Consider the following 18,923-nt stretch of genomic DNA (forward strand, 5'->3'; position numbering starts at 1 on the left):
ACTAGTGCTTTTCATGCCTTTCCTTCTGTCATGTTTGCTACTGTCCCGTTAGCTAAAGCCAGTTACGAGGCCAAATTCAGAATCAGAATGTGTATGATATTACTAGTTACATAACAAAGAAATGGGTACAAGGAAAGGTAAAGAGTTTGGGGCATAATCCAATTATTCTATGATGGATATTGAAAGAAAAATACCACTTTTGTTAAAGAGGTACGAAAATGATAATAGCATTGAGAATTTCTTTGAGGGATGAATATTTTGGATTGAAAGACATTTGAGAAGTAAAGATTATTGGCACACTGTTGGGACTGGATGTCCACATCAAATTAAAATCTTAGCTAATATAATTGGCCATGTAGCCTGAATACTTAACTTTGTGGCCAAAATAAAGATGGTGTATGTATCATATACCATTAAAACAGTAGGAATGAAGTAACTACACTCTCAGGATGATGGTGAGGAGGAGGAGGACAGAATCCCAAGGCAAGAATTAATCCCAGTGAAAAAACATTCACTAAGGCTAAGGGAGAAGGAGTGCTGTGGTCGTATAGTGACAAATCAGTAATGTGCTGTGTAGTGTATGTGCAACGCACATTTTCTCATTTCTCACAACTTTGTGAGATACTAGTATTCCTGCTTCTCAGATGAGGAAGTTGATTCAGGTTAAGTAATATGGTCAAAATTACACATCTGGTAATTGGTTCGGCAATAAGCTAAAACTGTTGGGACTCTAAAGTCATATCTTTGACTTAAAGCGCATGCACCAGTTCATTCCTGTAACTCCTTTTTTTTTTTTTTTTTTGAGTCTATGCTGTTTCTTGGGCATTGGAAATACAAAGATGGGAAATATAAATAGCTATTTTAAAAGTGGTGTGGTTTGGGGCGCCTGGGTGGCGCAGTTGGTTAAGCGTCCGACTTCAGCCAGGTCACGATCTCGCGGTCCGTGAGTTTGAGCCCCGCATCGGGCTCTGGGCTGATGGCTCAGAGCCTGGAGCCTGTTTCTGATTCTGTGTCTCCCTCTCTCTCTGCCCCTCCCCCGTTCAAGCTCTGTCTCTCTCTGTCCCAAAAATAAATAAACGTTGAAAAAAAAATTAAAAAAAAAAAAAAGTGGTGTGGTAATGTATATAAAAGTAGTTGTTATAAAAGATACAAAGATGGTACAAAGGCGGCTTTGGCTCTCTCTGCTTATGATTAAGTAGGGTGAAATGTGTTGATTGATCAAGAATGCTTCATGGAGGGGCACCTGGGTGGCTCAGTCGGTTAAGCGACCGACTCTTGATTTCAGCTCAGGTCATTCATGATCTTACGGTTCATGATTTGGAGCCCCACATCGGGCTCTGCACTGACAGTGTGGAGCCTGCTTGGGATTCTCTCCCTCCCTCTCTTTCTGCCCCTCCCTGGTTGCGTTTTCTCTGTCTCTTAAAATAAATAAATAAATAGACATAAACAAGAAATAAAAAGGAATGCTTCACAGAATAATTGGATCTTGTTGAGTGAATAGACATACGTGAATTCAGGCAAGGGGAGATCAGGGATGATATCCCAGGAAGAGGGATGACATCCCTCTGCAGTCACAGAGGTAGAAATTAAGAGTAAATTTGAGAAACTGGGTGTAACTACTGTATTGTGTTGTGAAGTGGGGGAACAGCAAGAGATGGTTTGGAAAGGTACATAGGGCCAGATTGTGTGAAAAAAGGTATTTTATACTTGGAATATACTGCCAAAGCAGAGGTTGGGAAGTAATAGTTTTAAATTGAGATTATTTGTATTCCTGACCTCACTGTAGTGAGGGCAAGCAGGCTCAAAACATCCTCATATCCCACCAGTTCATGTATTATATGCTCAGAAAGCATTATTTGTACTCCTCTTGCTTTAGAGAAGTTGTCTTTTCTGAGCATTTGTGAAACATTTTGAACTTTGATAATTGTGCTTTTTATTCACGATTTTCTTTTCTGTTGCTTTCTAGGCAGAACGTGTGCATGAATTAAATGAAGAAATTGGTAAGTTGTTGGCCAAGGTGGAACAACTAGGAGCTGAGGGAAATGTGGAAGAATCCCAAAAAGTAATGGATGAAGTAGAGAAAGCACGGGCAAAGAAAAGAGAAGCAGAGGTAATGAAATTCTTTATAGTATTATCTAGAGCCTTACTGTCTGTACTTCTTAACATATATTTAATTGGAAATTACTGAAAAGTTAAAGCCAATTAAAAATTATTTTAATTAGCTGGTATCATACTAATGGATTATGTATCAAAAGTTGTGGGTTTGTTTTACTTTAGAGCCATTGACCTGTTGAAATTTGTAACTAGTAAATGAAATGAACTAAACTAGGTAGTCATACAGAACAGTCACACACACATAACACACAGAGTGGGTAAATGTCATAGTGATACCTTCCCCTCCCCCAGCTTAACACCATGGCAACCATTGCATTTCTTCTCTTCCTACCTCAGTACAAATATAGTACTTTGGCAGCCTCCTCTTAGGCTTTCTTCACAGCACAGGTCAAAATCTAATGTCTGAAGACAAAGTTCTATTTTGTTTTGCCCACTTGATGTTTTTTAGAAAGCTGGATACCTTCAGATGAGGTTGTATTCTCCCATTTTACCACAGTGCCCATTGCTCTTAATTGTATCACACCATGGTTTAATTTTTCTTATTCTGTCCTCTTTTAGATAACTGATTTTAGCCCATTTACTGCTGTAAATTTTCTTCTACACACGATTGTAGCTGTATCCCACAGATTCATATGTTGTATTTTTATTTTTATTCAATGCAAATATTTGCTAATATTGCTTGTGATTTCTTCCTTGATCTATGGGTTATACAGGAGTGTGTTATTATATATTTGTTTTTTCTAAATATTTTTCTTTTCTGATTTTAATTTAGTTCTCTTGCAGTCAGAGAACATTGGTGTGATTTTAGGTCTCTTAGATATGTCAGTACTTGTTTTGTGCCCTGAATTTAGTCTTGGTAAATGTTCCATCTGCATTTAAAAATTTTTTTTTTTTTTCAACGTTTATTTATTTTTGGGACAGAGAGAGACAGAGCATGGACGGGGGAGGGGCAGAGAGAGAGGGAGACACAGAATCGGAAACAGGCTCCAGGCTCTGAGCCATCAGCCCAGAGCCTGACGCGGGGCTCGAACTCCCGGACCGTGAGATTGTGACCTGGCTGAAGTTGGACGCTTAACCGACTGTGCCACCCAGGCGCCCCATCCATCTGCATTTTAAAAGAATGATATTCTCCCTTGTTAAATGGAGTGTTCTGTAAATGTAGTTGAGTCAGGATGGTTGATTAATTGTTCAAATCTTTACACATCCTATTGATTTTCTGTTTATTTACTGAGAGGAATATTCAAGTCTCTACCTCTAATTGTGGATTTATCTATGCTTTTCAGTTTTGTCAGTTTTTGCTTCATGTATTTTGAAACTATTATTAGGCTAATACACCTTTAGGTTTGTTGTGTCTTTTTGAATAATTGGGCCCTTTATTATTTTGAACTGTCCTAGTAATGTCTTTTGCTTTCAAATCTTGATCTGATATTAATAAGGTCTTTTTAGCTTTTTTTAGATGTTAAAGTTGTATACTGTAAACTCCAGAGAAACCACTGGAGGGGAAAAAAGTATAACTAATAGTAGAAATAAAATGGAGTCCTAAATAATACTTAATCCAAAAGAAGGCAGGAAAAAAGGAACAAACAACAGATTGGACGTAGAGAAAATAAATAGCATAGTGGTGTACCGATAACTATGTTAAATGTAACCCAGTGTACCAATAATTACATTAAATGTAAATGGTCTGAATATTCCAACTAAAAGGCAAAGATTGTGAGACTGGATTTTTTTTTTAAAAAGCAAGAGCTAGCTATAATAAATCTACTTTAGGGGCAGTAGGTGGCTCAGTTAGTTATGCGTCCGAGTTCATCTCAAGGTCATGATCTCACGGCTTGTGAGTTCAAGTCCCACTTTGGGCTCTCTGCTGACAGCTCAGAGCCCGGAGCCTGCTTTAGATTCTGTGTCTCCCTCTCTCTCTGCCCCTCCCCTGCTTGCACTCTCTCAAAAATAAATAAACTTAAAAAAAAAAAACAAAAACTAAAGTGTTTATTTTGAGAGAGAGAATGCATATGAGCAGGGGTGGGGCAAAGAGGGAGAGAGAAAATCCCAAGCGGAGTCTGTGCTGTCAGCACAAAGCCTAGCGTGGGGCTTGGTCCCATGAAGCATGAGATCATGACCTGCACCAAATGCACCAAAATCAAGAGTCGGACGCTTCACCCACTGAGCCACCTAGTCTCCCCTGGAATCTACTTTAAATATAAATATATATTAAAGGTAATAGGATGGAAAAGAATATGCTGTGTAACCTTCTTAGTATTTTTGAAGTCTTAATATTGAGGATTTCTTTATTATTTTTTTTAACTTAGATTTTATATTTTTATTACCTATTTTTTTTTAAATAGAATTGATTGTCAAGTTAGTTAACATACAGTGTATACAGTGTGCTCTTGGCTTTGGGAGTAGATTCCCATGATTCATCACTTACATACAACACCCAGTGCTCAGCCCCAACAAGTGCCCTCCTCAATGCCCATTACCTATTTTCCCCTCTCCTCCACCCCCCCCAACCCTCTGTTCTCTGTATTTAAGAGTCTCTTATGGTTTGCCTCCTTCTCTGTTTGAAACTGTTTTTTCCCCTTCCCTTCCCCCATGGTCTTCTGTTAAGTTTCTCAAATTAGCATTTCTTGAAATGTAATTAATACCAATCCAGAAAATAAACACTGAATTTTTATATTTTAAATGTTTATTTTGAGAGGGAGTGCACGCGTAGCAAAGGAGCAGAAAGAGAGGGAGAGAGAGAAAATCCCAAGCAGACTTCTCATTGCTAGCACAGAGCCAGATGTAGGCTTAATCTCACGAACCATGAGATCATGACCTGAGCCAAAATCAAGAGTCAGGTGCTTAACTGACTGGGCCACCCAGTTGCCCCAATTTTTAAATGCAGAGTATTTTATAGCTCATTTCCCCCAAAGACCCTGGTAGTGAACATAGTGATGTTATTACTTGCATGTTTTGTTTTCATGAAATTTCATGCATATGTATTTGAAGATTTTCTAGTATCACACAGTGGCTTAACGTCTTTAATCTGTTATATTTTGTCTGCATTTGAATTTTACTAAGGACAGTACTTTAAAAAATGTGCTTGCCCATTTTAGATTGTGTTCAACTGCACATAAAAGAAAACTTAACTTACAATGGGTTAACCAAAAAAGGGTTTTGTTGTTCTCCTTTAGTAAATACTCGTGGTTAGGGAGTCTAGGGCTGATATGGCAGCTCCATGATTCCATCTAGTATACAAGTTACTTACACCTTTATGTTCAGCCATCTTTATTATATGGATTCATCTTTATGTTTATCATTTTTTGGTGGTAATATGGCCACTATGCCTAAAGCCTTTCTTCTGCATAACTAGAAAAAGGAATAGTAAGGCACAAAAATTGAGTTGACTTGCCTCTGTGTATCATGTGTTTGTGTTTATCTTTTTTAAAAACTTTTATTTTGAAATATTTCCAGAGATACAAAAGAAATAGTGTAAGGAATGCCCCTATATCTTTCACGTGGGCTCCAAATATTAACATTTTTACCACATTTCCTTTTTTTTCTCCTATTGTATGTGTATTGTATGTGTAATGTTTGACATTAAGTTATAGATGTGAAGCCTCTTTATCCCCAAATACTCCAATGTGTATTTACTAAAAACAAGGATATTTTATTACATAAATGCAGTATAGTGATTTGAATCAGAAATTAAGATTAATACAATACTATTAATTGGAAGACTTTATTCAGAGTCTTCTGAATTGTCCCAATAATGTTCTCTTTTATTAAAATTTTTTTCTTTGGGACCCCTAGGGGTTTTAGTCTGTTAAGTGTCTGACTCCTGATTTTGGCTCAGGTCATGATCTCATGGTTTGTGGGTTCCAGCCCTGCATTGGGCTCTGTGCTGATGGTGTGGATCTTGCTTGGATTCTGTCTTTCTCTCTCTCTCTCTCTCTCTCTCTCAAAATCAGTGAATAAACATAAAAATTTTTTTTCTTTGTTTAAGGTCCAGTTCAAGATCATATGCTGCATTTATTTGTTCATGTTCCTCTAGGCCTCTTTAATGTGGAACTTTAGTCTTTGGCATGATCTTGACAGTTTTGAAAAGTATAGGCTAATTATTTTGTAAAATGTTTTTCAGTTTGGGTTTGTCTGATTTTCTTCTTGATTAGAATTTTGACAGGAGTACCATTTAAGTAATGTTATATGCATCAGAAGGCACATGCTAGTAATTTGTCCCATTTCTGGTGATATTGCCTCTTTTTCGACTGAAGTTACAGTGCTTTCCTTTTTGTAATAAGTGTCTTGGTATTGACACTTTTTAATTTTTTTTAATGTTTATTTTTGAGAGAGAGAGAGACAGCATGCAAACAGGGAAGGGGAAGAGAGAGAGGGAGACACAGAATCTGAAGCCAGCTCCAGGCTCAGAGCCTGATACAGGGCTCAAACTCAAATGGTGAGATCATGACCTGAGCTGAAGTTGGATGCTTAACCAACTGAACCACCCAGGCGTCCCTTGGTATTGACATTTTTGAAACTGTAAATATTATTTCCCATCACTACTGATCCACAGGTGATAACAGCCATTAGTGATTTTTTTTTCTCAGCTTACTGACTCCCTTTGAAAGAACTTTTCTATATATTCCCTCCAGCAATGTCCACTTAAATATCTCTAAAGCCAAAGCTGCATAAAGGCTTGGAAATAGAATTTTTTTGTTTTTAAGTTTTTTTTTTATTTATTTATTTTGAGAGAGAGAGTGCATGCACATGCTCAAGCAGAGGTGGAGGGCAGAGAGAGGGAGAAAGAGAGAATCCTAAGTAGGCTCCACACCATCATTGCAGAGCCTGATGTGGGGCTCTATCTCACGAATCAAGAGTTGGACGCTTAACCAACTGAGCCACCTAGGTGCCCCAGGAAATGTAATGTTTTTTAGGTAGAGAGGTGGCTGTGTCAGACGATAACCAGAATATTTTCAGTAAGGAAAAATGATTGAGTGTAAGACATCTTACTCTTAAGGCACTTCCTCTCATTGCTTATAGAACTATTGCTTTTGGTGGAAAGTTACCATTTGTATGCCCTGTCCACATTTCCAAAGGGAAAAGAAATGACCTGTGGGTAAGAAGGCAGTGGAAGGAAACTGTAATAATACCAAAGACATTCATTCCATCTCTGCCAGTGTGGGTGACTTTTTTCTTGATCCTTCACTGATGTATATAGTTTTGGGGTTGCTTCGTTTCATTTTTAACAAAAATTGCAGAAAAGAAAACCCAGAACACTGAGAAGGCCTTTCCGAAAGTCGTGTTCTATGTCATGGTAGAATTCTTACAGTAGTTCTTGGCAAAATACAGTTTACTTCCATTGGATAGGTCCCAAGGACAGAGGATGAGGGTAATGGAAAACCCATGATTTTCATAACAAAATAGCCATACTTTTGCGTATTCATCAGAAAACTTTTCTTTATATGTACATAGTGTATTTTGTGTAGTGGTATGACTCAGTGAGGTTTATATGAATATTGTTTTTCTCACTTTTGTTCAGGAAGTTTATAGGAATTCTATGCCGGCTTCCAGTTTCCAACAACAGAAACTTCGAGTCTGTGAAGTCTGCTCTGCCTATTTAGGTCTTCATGATAATGATAGACGACTGGCTGATCATTTTGGGGGTAAACTGCACCTGGGATTTATTGAAATAAGAGAGAAACTTGAAGAATTAAAGGTACATTGGTAAATTAATATCCTTCACTTTATCTAATTTAATCACTCGTTTTGATATGTATTAGTTATCTTTTTGTGTAATATCTTGGCTGAAATTCTGCTAACAATTCATACCAAATAGAGTAGGATTATAAATGGAGATAACAGCTGGTTTAATGGATGATGTCTGAAAAACAGACTTTAAATACTATCCCCTTATTTTGGGGGATAGTGTTTTGTGTTGGATAGGACATTGAATTAGGAATCTTGCAAACTGAGTTCTGAACTAATTGTTTCATACAAATTCCCCCCAAATTTTTATTCTATTTTCTATAAAATAAACAGTATAATATTTACTTTAATTTTTTTTAATGTTTATTTTTGAGACAGAGACCGAGTGTGAACAGGGGAGGGGCAGCGAGAAAGGGAGACACAGAATCCGAAACAGGCTTCAGGCTCTGAGCTATCAGCACAGAGCCCAACGCAGGGCTCGAACCCACGAACTGTGAGATCATGACTGAGCCGAAGTCGGACGCTTAACCAACTGAGTCATCCAGGCTCCCCGTTATAATATTTACTTTAAAGGAAGATTGAGAAAATGAGTCTAGTATTTTTTTGAAATATTTTGCAGTTCTTCATAACAAGCTTGTAGTGTAGGACCTCTAGTTTTATTTTATGCTCCTACTCCTGTTTCAGAAAGGAATTAGAATGAAACCTATCTTTAAAAAAAGGACAGTTATTATCACTTAACATATATATACCACTATTGTGAGAAAGGCAGTACAGTTCCTACTCGTGCTGAATTCTTTTGAGAAGACACGAAAACAACAAACAGGGTATTTCTAAAGAGGTTAAAGATCAGAATAAATGGATACAGTCAATTTACTTTTCAAGAATCTGGTGTGGCTAGTTTTATTTGTTGTTGTTTTCTTTTTTTACATTTATTCAGTTTTGAGAGAGACAAGCATGCGAGTGGGGGAGGGGCAAGAGAGAGAGGGAGACACAGAATCTGAATCAGGCTGCAGGCTCTGAGCTGTCAGCACAGAATCCGATGCAGGGCTTGAACTCACAAACTGTGAGATCATGACCTGAGCCAAAGTCAGACAGTTAACTGACTGAGCCACTCAGGTGCCCCTGATGCAGCTAGTTTTTTAAAAATTTTGGCACTGTAGCGTTTTGTTATGAGTAGGAGACTGGCTCAAAGGTGGCAATCACTGGATAGTGACTTTTATTACTGAAATTAACCCAAGATCTATAGTTTCACATTTAAAATAATGTGGAGTCAGAAACACTTAGGGACGTCTCTGTATTTGTAATTAACAGTGAGCTCTTCTAAGTATTCTGAGTAACTGGGATGATTTGAGGTAAGTTTTTTTAAATGACTAAGTTTCACTATTTCACATGGTTACTGGGGTCTAAGTTAAAACTCAAAAATAGTACTGTTTGGGAATCTTTGCAGATACAGAGCTAGCAACAGGACTATTTAGCTTTTTACTGGTACTTTTTGAAGCAGCAGAATTGAGGTGGTAATTGGAAGTGACAGAAGACATTTTTATTTTGGAAATCATAGAGAATGGGAGCTTATAGTGATTTATAGTGCTTAATGTTCTTTAAAAAATACAAAATAGGGGCGCCTGGGTGGCGCAGTCGGTTAAGCGTCCGACTTCAGCCAGGTCACGATCTCGCGGTCCGTGAGTTCGAGCCCCGTGTCAGGCTCTGGGCTGATGGCTCAGAGCCTGGAGCCTGTTTCTGATTCTGTGTTTCCCTCTCTCTCTGCCCCTCCCCTGTTCATGCTCTGTCTCTCTCTGTCCCAAAAATAAATAAACGTTGAAGAAAAAAAAAATTAAAAAAAAAATACAAAATAGGTGTACCTCGCTGGCTCAGTTGGCATGGCATATTCCTCTTGATCTCAGGGTCGTGGGTGTAGAGATTACTGGAAAAAAAAAAAAAAGACTTGAAATATACAAAGTAATGCTTGAAAATATTCAAAGGAGAAAAGTCTTGTAGAAATGATTTTGAAATATTAAGTCATGAAGAAACATGAAATTTTACAAATGTTCCCCAGAAGGGGGGAAGAAACATTTTGGAAACTAGACTTGCATAATGATTTTACCCAGTAAAACTTTTAATTGAACTGTTATTAAACAGATTTTGATGTTACCTGTGCTGTATTGGGTACCACATGTCGTAGAGTGTAGGATAATTCTTATTAAGAATGGACTCAGTAACTAATGCTTCTCATTTTTTATTATTTGAATTCTCATTGTCTTTTAAGAGAGTTGTAGCTGAGAAACAGGAGAAAAGAAATCAGGAACGCCTGAAACGAAGAGAAGAAAGAGAGAGAGAAGAAAGGGAGAAGCTGAGGAGGTATGGAGTGATGAACTGAATAGTCCAACTATCTGATGTTGAATGTCCCTGGCTCTAAAAAGAGATGTGATTAATACAGGATTTTCGGTGTTACTAAATCTGCATGTGGGAAATTTCTGTTTACTCTTAAAAGTATTACTATGTGAAACAGTGTTTATAAAAATGTTAACTTGCAGCCATTTAAATCAGGGTGATTTCCTTCAACATGTATGGAAGAGTGAGTAAAGAGTCACATCCTTATTTTTTGTAAGATTTACTACAAAGCTCTTTCTAGCCCTCTGGTTTTCATAATGGCTGCGTTTGTACCAGATTGGTATAAAACTATTTTTATTTTTGTGATCTGCTTTATTCTTAGTTTGGGTTTTGTTTGTTTCATTGGTTATCTTACATTGTGCTTTGATTCTATATTTCTTCAGTTCTAGGAGCTATAAACTTTTAAGATTGTATTAATTTAATAATAGCTAAATGTATGCAATTTTTATATTGGTATTCATTAGTTGATAAAGTCATATTCTTCATATTTAGTAAACATTTACACATTAATGTTCTGAGCCACTTTTACCCATTGGCAGCAAATTGTGTGGCATCGTGGTGGGAACCTTCTTTGAACTCACGTACATAACTTCTTTAACAACTTCAGGATGGACAGATATGCCACAAAAGAGTTATGTGTAGTTCTCATTTATAGTGTTTCCTTAATTGTATTACACATCTCTGGAAGTTAAATACTTCCCAGCAGATTTTGTGCCTAATTAAACCCTTTATGATATGTGACTTGGTCATGGCAACTTCCCCCAGGCTTTGAGCATGTTTTACCGTAGTCTCTTTCAAGATGTTTAAACTAACTTTGTGTTACATGACTTGTAGCAGGTAATATTTTTGCACTGCAGTGAAGAAATGAAACAAAACTACACTTCCCTTTTTAAGGGGAGTGCTGTCGTATATCCATTGATATATATGTTCTTCATTTACCATAAATTTTACCTCATAGCTCTATCACTGTTCTCTTTTGTGTACACTGATTTTCTGTGGGAATATTGCTTAGCTTTATAAGATTGTATAAATGGCATTAGAAATCTGATTTTAAAATTCTGAATATAGTGCCACTAATTTATATAATTCAACTCAAATGATAGTTGCATGAGAACAAAAATTCTTTGCCATGACTACATTTTCACATCTGTGGCTGACAAGAAAGTGTACCACATCTTACTCCTTTGTTGCCAACTGGCAAATTTCTTTTAACATCGATGGTAAAATGTGACGCTATTTCAGAAATGTGTTTGAAGTCTTCTTTTTTTTAACCTGTGAACTTGAGGAAGTATCAGAACTAAGAATGAAAGATGAAGAAATTACAAGCAAGTACGGAGTTATACAAGATGGGATTCCAGCTATGGTATTGAAAAGGATAATGATAAAAACTACTATTACTTACTGAGTGCCTGTTATGTACCAGGCCTGTGCTACGAATTGGCCTATAGTCGTTCATTTAATCCTTACAATTGCCTGTGAAATTTACATTGCTGTGCTGCTTTTGCAAATGGCAAACAAAGCTGAGGGAAGATATATATTATCTGTCTGGGTCACAGGTAGTGATGCAGCTGAGTTAAAACTTAAATCAGGATGAGTCCAAAGCTCATCCTTCAGTTGTGCTGTATCTTCCCCACAAGACACCCATGGTTTCCTAGTAACCACAGTACTAGCCATTACTATTTATTGAGTGTTAATTATATGCCAAGAAATGTGAAGAGTGCTTTAATAAGGGTATCATGTGTCATGTTAAGAAAGATATTGTAAGATTGAGTTGGGTGTTGTAGCGATTACGCTATAAGGTTATAGTTCAAAAGTGAATATATCTCAGATAATAGAAATTTTACCCTGTTCCCACAGGGAAAGAAAAGATGACAGAGATATAAATAACGAATTTTTTCCAGGTTGGGAAGTATTTCCTGGGGAATTAGTGAATGGTTATTTATTGTGGTTTTTACTCCCAGGATCATGTTTTTTTCTCTCTTTTTTTTGTAATTAAAAAAAATTTTTTTTTTAATGTCTATTTTTGAGAGAGACAAAGCATGGGTCGGGGAGGGGCAGAGAGAGGAAGACACAGAATCTGAAGCAGACTGCAGGCTCTGAGCTGTCAGCACAGATCCTGACATAGGGCTTGAATCACAAACCATGAGATCATGACCTCAGCTGAAGTTGGATGCTTCACTGACTAAGCCACTGAGGTGCCCCTCCTAGGAGTGTATTCTCTTAGAGAGCTAGGTATCCTAGATAGGGGATCTCATATGCCAAGGTGGGGAAGTCTGTACGGTTTGTGGTGTATTTTGGAAAAATTTGCACACGTTCATATGTGTTTCATATTTATAGAATGAAAAGATTAGAAATCAGGGGGTGCCTTGGGGGCTCCTTCGGTTGAGCATCTGACTTTCGGTTTTGTTTGACTCAGGTCATGATCTCTCGATTTGTGGGATCAAGCCCCGCATCAGACTCTGCACTGACATTATGGAGCCTGCTTGGGATTCTCCCATCTCTTCATCTCTCTCTGCCCCTCCTGCACTCTCTTTCCCTCAAAATAAATACACATTTTAAAAGATTAGAAATCAGGAAGAATGTAATTTTAACAGTGCATTGTACTTTTTCTTAGTCTTTTTTTCCTAAAAATAGATACTCTTTTTTCAGGTCTCGATCACATAGCAAGAATCCCAAAAGGTAAGTTTTACACAAAATGTACATAAGTATTGAAGTTGGGTTTTTTCCAGATGTTGTTTTCATAGATTAAATATTTTTTAAAAATGAATGAGAATTAATAGAGTAGTGCTCTTAATTTCTTTTGTAGTTCAAGTATGGGCATTTTGTTTTAAGATGAAATTGGTCAGAAGGTACTCATGAACTACAGCCTAATTTTATTGGAGTAATATATACAGTGCCCTGGAGTTAAAGGGAAAACTAAAAACATTGGGGCGCCTGGCTGACTCAGTTGGTAGAACATGCAACTATTGATCTCAGAGTTGTAAGTTCAAGACCCACGTTGGGCATAAAGCCTATTGGGCAACAAAAAAAGGGAAAGCTAAAAATATTTTAGAATATTTCTTTGAAATCTTTAGAAGTGCAGGCTAAATATGCGACAATAATTTTCATGGTGCATGTAAGAAACAGATCAAAGTAAGGAGGGAGGGTGTAGGGTGTACCTGTTGAAAATATAAGCAGGTTGAATAGTGAATACCTTTTTGAAAGAGGGATCCATAGTGAGATATTGAAGGGAAACTGAAATGTTTATTAGTTTATACCCTGGTCTTCACTTTATATGTTTATTACTTATAACTTTGTACCGAGATCACAAAAAACTTCAGAGGGGCACTTATATCTTTAAAGAGGACAAGAGAACACTTTCTTTTTAAAGCTTTGACATTAATATTTGACACCTTTTTGAAGACATTCTTTAAAAGTTTTAGTAGTTGCTAATTTTTTTCTGAGAAAGGTGGGGAAGCATGGTGTATGTCATTTTTTAAATTTTTTGTGTGCAATTTTCATTCCTATCCTTGAGTCGTTCTTGTGAGTCCATCCCCACTTTGAATGCCCTTTGTCATTCTTTGTCAAATCTTACAATTTTTCTTGCTCAGATAACTACTTTCTGAAACCTTTGGAGTACTCTTAACTCTAAAGTTAATTATTTCTCAAGAACTTTTCCCTGTATACTAGAGCATTTGCTGTTATGAAAGAAAAACCTGCATTTCTTTTAGATGCCCCATAGTACTTTTTAGGATCTTTCAGTGATGTGTTTCTGCTCCAAACACTAAAAAACTAATAAAAGGGACCAGTTGTGTCAGCCAGTTTATATTGTTGTTTCTGAAATCAAGGATGAATAGAAACATTAAATGTTGATAGTGTTCTTGTTTACCGGTTGATTAATGCAAATTAGTCCCTTTGTTGAAAAGATACTTAAACTGTTTGTACATAGAAAGTCTTCAGATATTGAGGCCAGTACGTTAATTTCTACCATTGTACTCCAAGGCACTTTTCTATACTTGGCCAATCCCCTTCTCTACCTCAATCTGTTTCTCATACATCAATCAGAATATGCCCTTTAAAAAGTGAAATAAATTACGTCAGCCAAAAGGTATTCCATTTCACTTAATGAGAAGTGGAAATCCTTGCCATAGCTTTTAAGTAATCGATCTGAGATTGGGGTAAGTAGGTACCAGTTTGTGTCTTCTGTCAGCATATTTATTAATAGCTCGCCCTTGCTTTTTATATAATTAACCATTGAAAGCACCCTAGTTTGAATGATATGGTACTTGGTCATTTTGCCCTTAAAACCCTGAATTATTCCCCTTGCTTGACTTCATTCCAGCCAGATCTTTTAGTCCTTCAATATGCTGAACTTTCTTCTACCTCCGAGCTTTTGCCCCTGTGTTCCCTCTACCTGAAGCAATCTTCTTTGAGATGGCTGATTACCTTATTTTGTCTTTGCTTAAATGCTATTTTACCAGAAAAGCCTTTCCTATTCTGTAAAAAGATTACAATCTTATTTCTCTGTCCATCTTTACCTTTTTAATATAACCTTTTTTTACTAGCCGACTTACAGTATTTACTGCTTACATATCTGTGTGGAATTCTGTGTGGAATAGAACCTCCATGAGGTTAAGGACTTTGCTTTATTTGCTGCTCAGTCTTCCTAGTACTTAGTGCAAGATGCACCCAGTAAATACTTTTTAAATGAACGACTAATTATCTAGAATTTTGTAAAAGAGGAATGAAATTATGCATTGAAAGACATCAATTCATTATAGCTCAAAATGAGTGACTAAATCCCATTTAATTAAACTTGCATTGAATGAATTTTATGTTCTTTTCCCTATGCTGCTTTTTAGAGAGATTTTATTCAGTTGTGGAAATATTCGTTCAACCGTAGTTGATGCTGGGTCCACTCTTTATGCCTTCTTTTGGATATAAATGTTGACATAAGCTGAATGCTTTTAAACTTGATTTAATAAAATAATCACTTGAAAATGAGCTCGGTTTGTAAATTGTATCACCTGAATAATATGCTTTTGAATTTATTAAATTATGAGAAAACATTACATTTTTAAAGTGACTTTAACAATTTTTTAACTGCTTTATTAAGGTATAATTTACATGCTGTAAGTTCAGCCATTTTAAGTGTATAAGTCCATTAGTTATGCAATGTCAGTGTCAAGTTTAGATCATTGCTATCACTCTAAAAAGGGACAGTTAGAACAAAGTTTCATATCTTTCTTCCTGCTTGGTTTCCGTCACTTACCACACACACATGTTGTGAGTTTTGTGACCCATTGGAGGCTCCAGAAGTGTTTTTCCTTCTAGCTATTTCAAACCGTTTTTCCTTGACTATAGTCCTATGTACTCACACTTTTTTTTTTTATGATTAAAGTTCTCTAAAATGATTTATACATGTTTTTTTCCTTCCCAAGCTAAGTACTGCTTACAAGAGAACAGCCTTACTGTGTTGATTACACTGTGACTAGGCATATTGCGGACATTAAAACTTATTTTGATGGTCATAAGATACAACCTTTTAAATTCAGAGTTACATTATCCTAAACACTGATCTCTCTTATGCCTCTCCTCCCTTTTTTATCCATGTCCATCAGATGCATACTTTAGAAACAAAAAAATTTTAGAAATTACTTAAATGAACTACAAATCTCTAATAAATCATCTAGATAGTACAATCCCTGGCATATAGTAGTGGTATAGATTTAATTTTTATGATATTCTTGATGTAAATTTATACGATATTTATTGACCTTTAAGAACTAATGTTTCATTTTGAAATTGCAGTATGTAGTTATTTAACATACCAGCATTTTACTTTGGTGTAGATTTAGCTGACTTGAAATAGAACTAGCATCAAGCTTACTGAGCGATTGTTTCTCTTTAAAGAAGAGGCTTTAGCAAATGAGAAGTGCATTGCTGAGAAAGCTAAAAACTAAAGCAAACGGGTTTTGTAGGTCCAGGTCCAGAGAGCATCGCAGACACCGGTCTCGCTCCATGTCACGGGAACGGAAGAGGAGAACTCGCTCCAAATCTCGGGAGAAACGCCATCGCCACAGATCCCGCTCTAGCAGCCGAAGCCGCAGCCGTAGCCACCAGCGAAGTGGGCACAGTTCTAGAGACAGGAGCAGAGAGCGATCCAGGAGGAGGTACTGAGGTGTCCATAAGAGGATATGGAACTACCTTTATTAAAGGTTTACACTTGGAATACTATTGGTTTGAGACTTGCATCTGGTAACATGTACACATTTGTGTGTGAGTTTGTAACATTTTTTCCCCTGATTATATGGGTAGTTAAATAATACACTTAGGAGCCAGAGTAAAGAAATTGGAACCGATATGGGCAGAGGTTATTGCTTTTTCTCTGCTTAGTGTGTCTTGGGGAAAAAAAAGTACTTTGTGGACAATTTTAGGTACCAGTACCAATTTTTTCAGTATGTATTGGCGCATTAGGGGCTTTAAGAAGTCCTTTCATTTAAAGAGTTTATCTTTGTTTGACTTCTGTTTTCCAAACTTCTTTTGAGCTGGTGCACTTTTTCAGAGCAGACACATTCTGGTATATTGTTTAATCTGCACTCTAGGTATGCGTTGCTATATACAGTTAGCTTGGTGGGGCAGACTTAGACTCTTAAGGAGGGTAGACTTTCTTGGCATGGAAATTTAAAGGTTGCAAGGATGTGGTGTGTTTAAGGACCTGAAACTATATTCAGGATAAAGGATTAGTATTCGGTGGTGGAGCCTTAAGTACACACAGGCTACATCGACCAAGCTCCCAAAACTTCTCAGGTCACAAGATGGTCTTTAAAAGCCAGGTCATTTCTATGGCACATAACCCATGCTTAAAATTGCTTTTTTCTTGAGAACTCTTAACTATGTATGTGATAAATCTTTTTTGAGTGCCTAGCACCTACTAGTCTTAAATTTTCTATCAGTTACTCTGCATAAAGCCCATGAGAGAATCCACATAAAGGTGGTAAAAATTTTTTGTTTGGGTGTGGGGTGGGAGGGAGGGAAGCCTTTGTTTGAAATCACTCACAAGCAGAGTTAATAGGTTAATACGATTTCACTAAATATTTCTTATATTCTTACCTTGTTCCAAGTAGGTCTCTCCCCCCACCCCCAGCTTCATTGAGTTATAATTGACAAAATTATAAGATATTTAAGGTGAACATTGTGGTGATTAGATATATATATATACATATATATATATACACACATTATAAAAGGGGTCCCACCATGGGTTAATTAACCTATCCTTCACCTCAGCTGTTTTTCCTTTTTTTTTTTTTCTCCAGTGAAAAGATTTAAGTTCTCTTATTAGGACATTAAGTAGTTCTTCAGTTAACTTTTAATCAGTAAGAGTCGTATACTTGCTTCTATACTAGGCCTACTAAAAAAAGAAGGTAACAGTTGAGCAATTTTTTCAAGTTAGAACACAAGACTAACATCTTTGACAATAAACAGACTGATCTCATACTTAACATATAAAGTGCTAAAGTATACATCAAAATAATACAGGAGTTTAGATGAGGGAAATACCAGAGAAGTAAAAAAATGGGTTCAGATAGTAGGTAAAACCAGGTAGGAGAAAGATATTCCAGATGGATTATCATAGACGCTTGCAGAGAATGAGGAGGGACTTTATAAGGGACATAGTTCCTAAAGTGATTTGCTTGCTGGCCATTCATCTCATACTCTTAAAACTGTAGACCCACAGTGCAGTGCCCAATAAATGCATTTAAAAAAAGGAATCACCCTACTGGTTGTTGGAAGGTCTAGAGAGTTCGTCTTGTGAACCTGCCCACCTGTCATTGTTTCTGGTATCTGTGAACTCTGATGTCTGTTGGTGGTGGGGATGGAAGGGAGGGGCACGTCTCCTCCCCTGGGATTGTGTTATCCTAGTCCTAAATGGTTCCTGCATTTATGAAGTTGTATAGGACATTTTTCCACTATCCTACATGCCACCCCTGGTGTTTTCAGCATGTTCATAAACAGGTTTATTTTTGTAAAACTATTAAAAGTTTTTGCTTTTCTCAAGAGCACTTCTAATCTCGACAACTTATTCTCTTTCAAAGCAGCATTGTGTTTTTACCAAAAATTAGCAGCCAATTGCTATTCAAACCTACATGTTAGTACATAAAACGTCAAGTTACTGCTATATATTTCAGTTTAAATTTCAAGGTAAAAGTCCTAATTCAGAGTCTTAATGATTTACTGTTTCTCCACCCCAACTGTGAAATACTGGTCTGAATTCTGTTAGTGACATTTCCCTGGCAACAGTTACCTTAATAAATGAGGACTTGGCTTGCATTTTTCTACATCCTGGTCTTTTCAAACACATGGTGCAGACTTCACAGTCAGATTAGTTGGGTTCGGTGGCTGTGGCCAAATAATCTAATTATCCTGTCATCTCCCATCTTTTAAGTACTTGGGTTATTAGTATTGGTAATTTGAATGAAACGTTGAGTGTAAATAAAATGCTTCTGGAAGGGACATTGTAATCTCTCACAAGATCCTAGTTGATGCTCATCTCGTGGTTATTTTCCAGTTATTACTGACCTTTGAGACTTACCTGCCGTTGTATCTAATTCTTAGGCATCTTCTGTCCATGTTACATTCTTAGAAAGATTCTGGAGAGGAGCAGTGTAACCAGACATGCACTGTGATTTTTTTTTTTTTTCCTACATCTTTTAAAAATTAAGCTTATTCTAACGTTAAGTAGAATGCTCAAA

At 36.8% G+C, this 18,923-nt stretch overlaps 1 protein-coding gene across 10 annotated transcripts in view; it reads left to right on the forward strand.

Annotated features, from left to right (window-relative positions):
* Window positions 1-18,923, forward strand: part of LUC7L2 (LUC7 like 2, pre-mRNA splicing factor) — a 57,984-nt gene that overhangs the window by 36,677 nt on the left and 2,384 nt on the right. For all 10 annotated transcript variants that reach the window (XM_047850828.1, XM_047850831.1, XM_047850829.1 and 7 more), the window contains 5 exons: window positions 1,967-2,110; window positions 7,634-7,810; window positions 10,064-10,155; window positions 12,838-12,867; window positions 16,149-16,340. In XM_047850828.1, the coding sequence (XP_047706784.1) occupies window positions 1,967-2,110; window positions 7,634-7,810; window positions 10,064-10,155; window positions 12,838-12,867; window positions 16,149-16,340 (635 nt within the window). The remainder of the gene's footprint in view (window positions 1-1,966; window positions 2,111-7,633; window positions 7,811-10,063; window positions 10,156-12,837; window positions 12,868-16,148; window positions 16,341-18,923) is intronic.

Source organism: Prionailurus viverrinus, chromosome A2 (genome assembly GCF_022837055.1).
Source record: "Prionailurus viverrinus isolate Anna chromosome A2, UM_Priviv_1.0, whole genome shotgun sequence".
NCBI classification, from domain to species: Eukaryota; Metazoa; Chordata; class Mammalia; order Carnivora; family Felidae; genus Prionailurus; species Prionailurus viverrinus.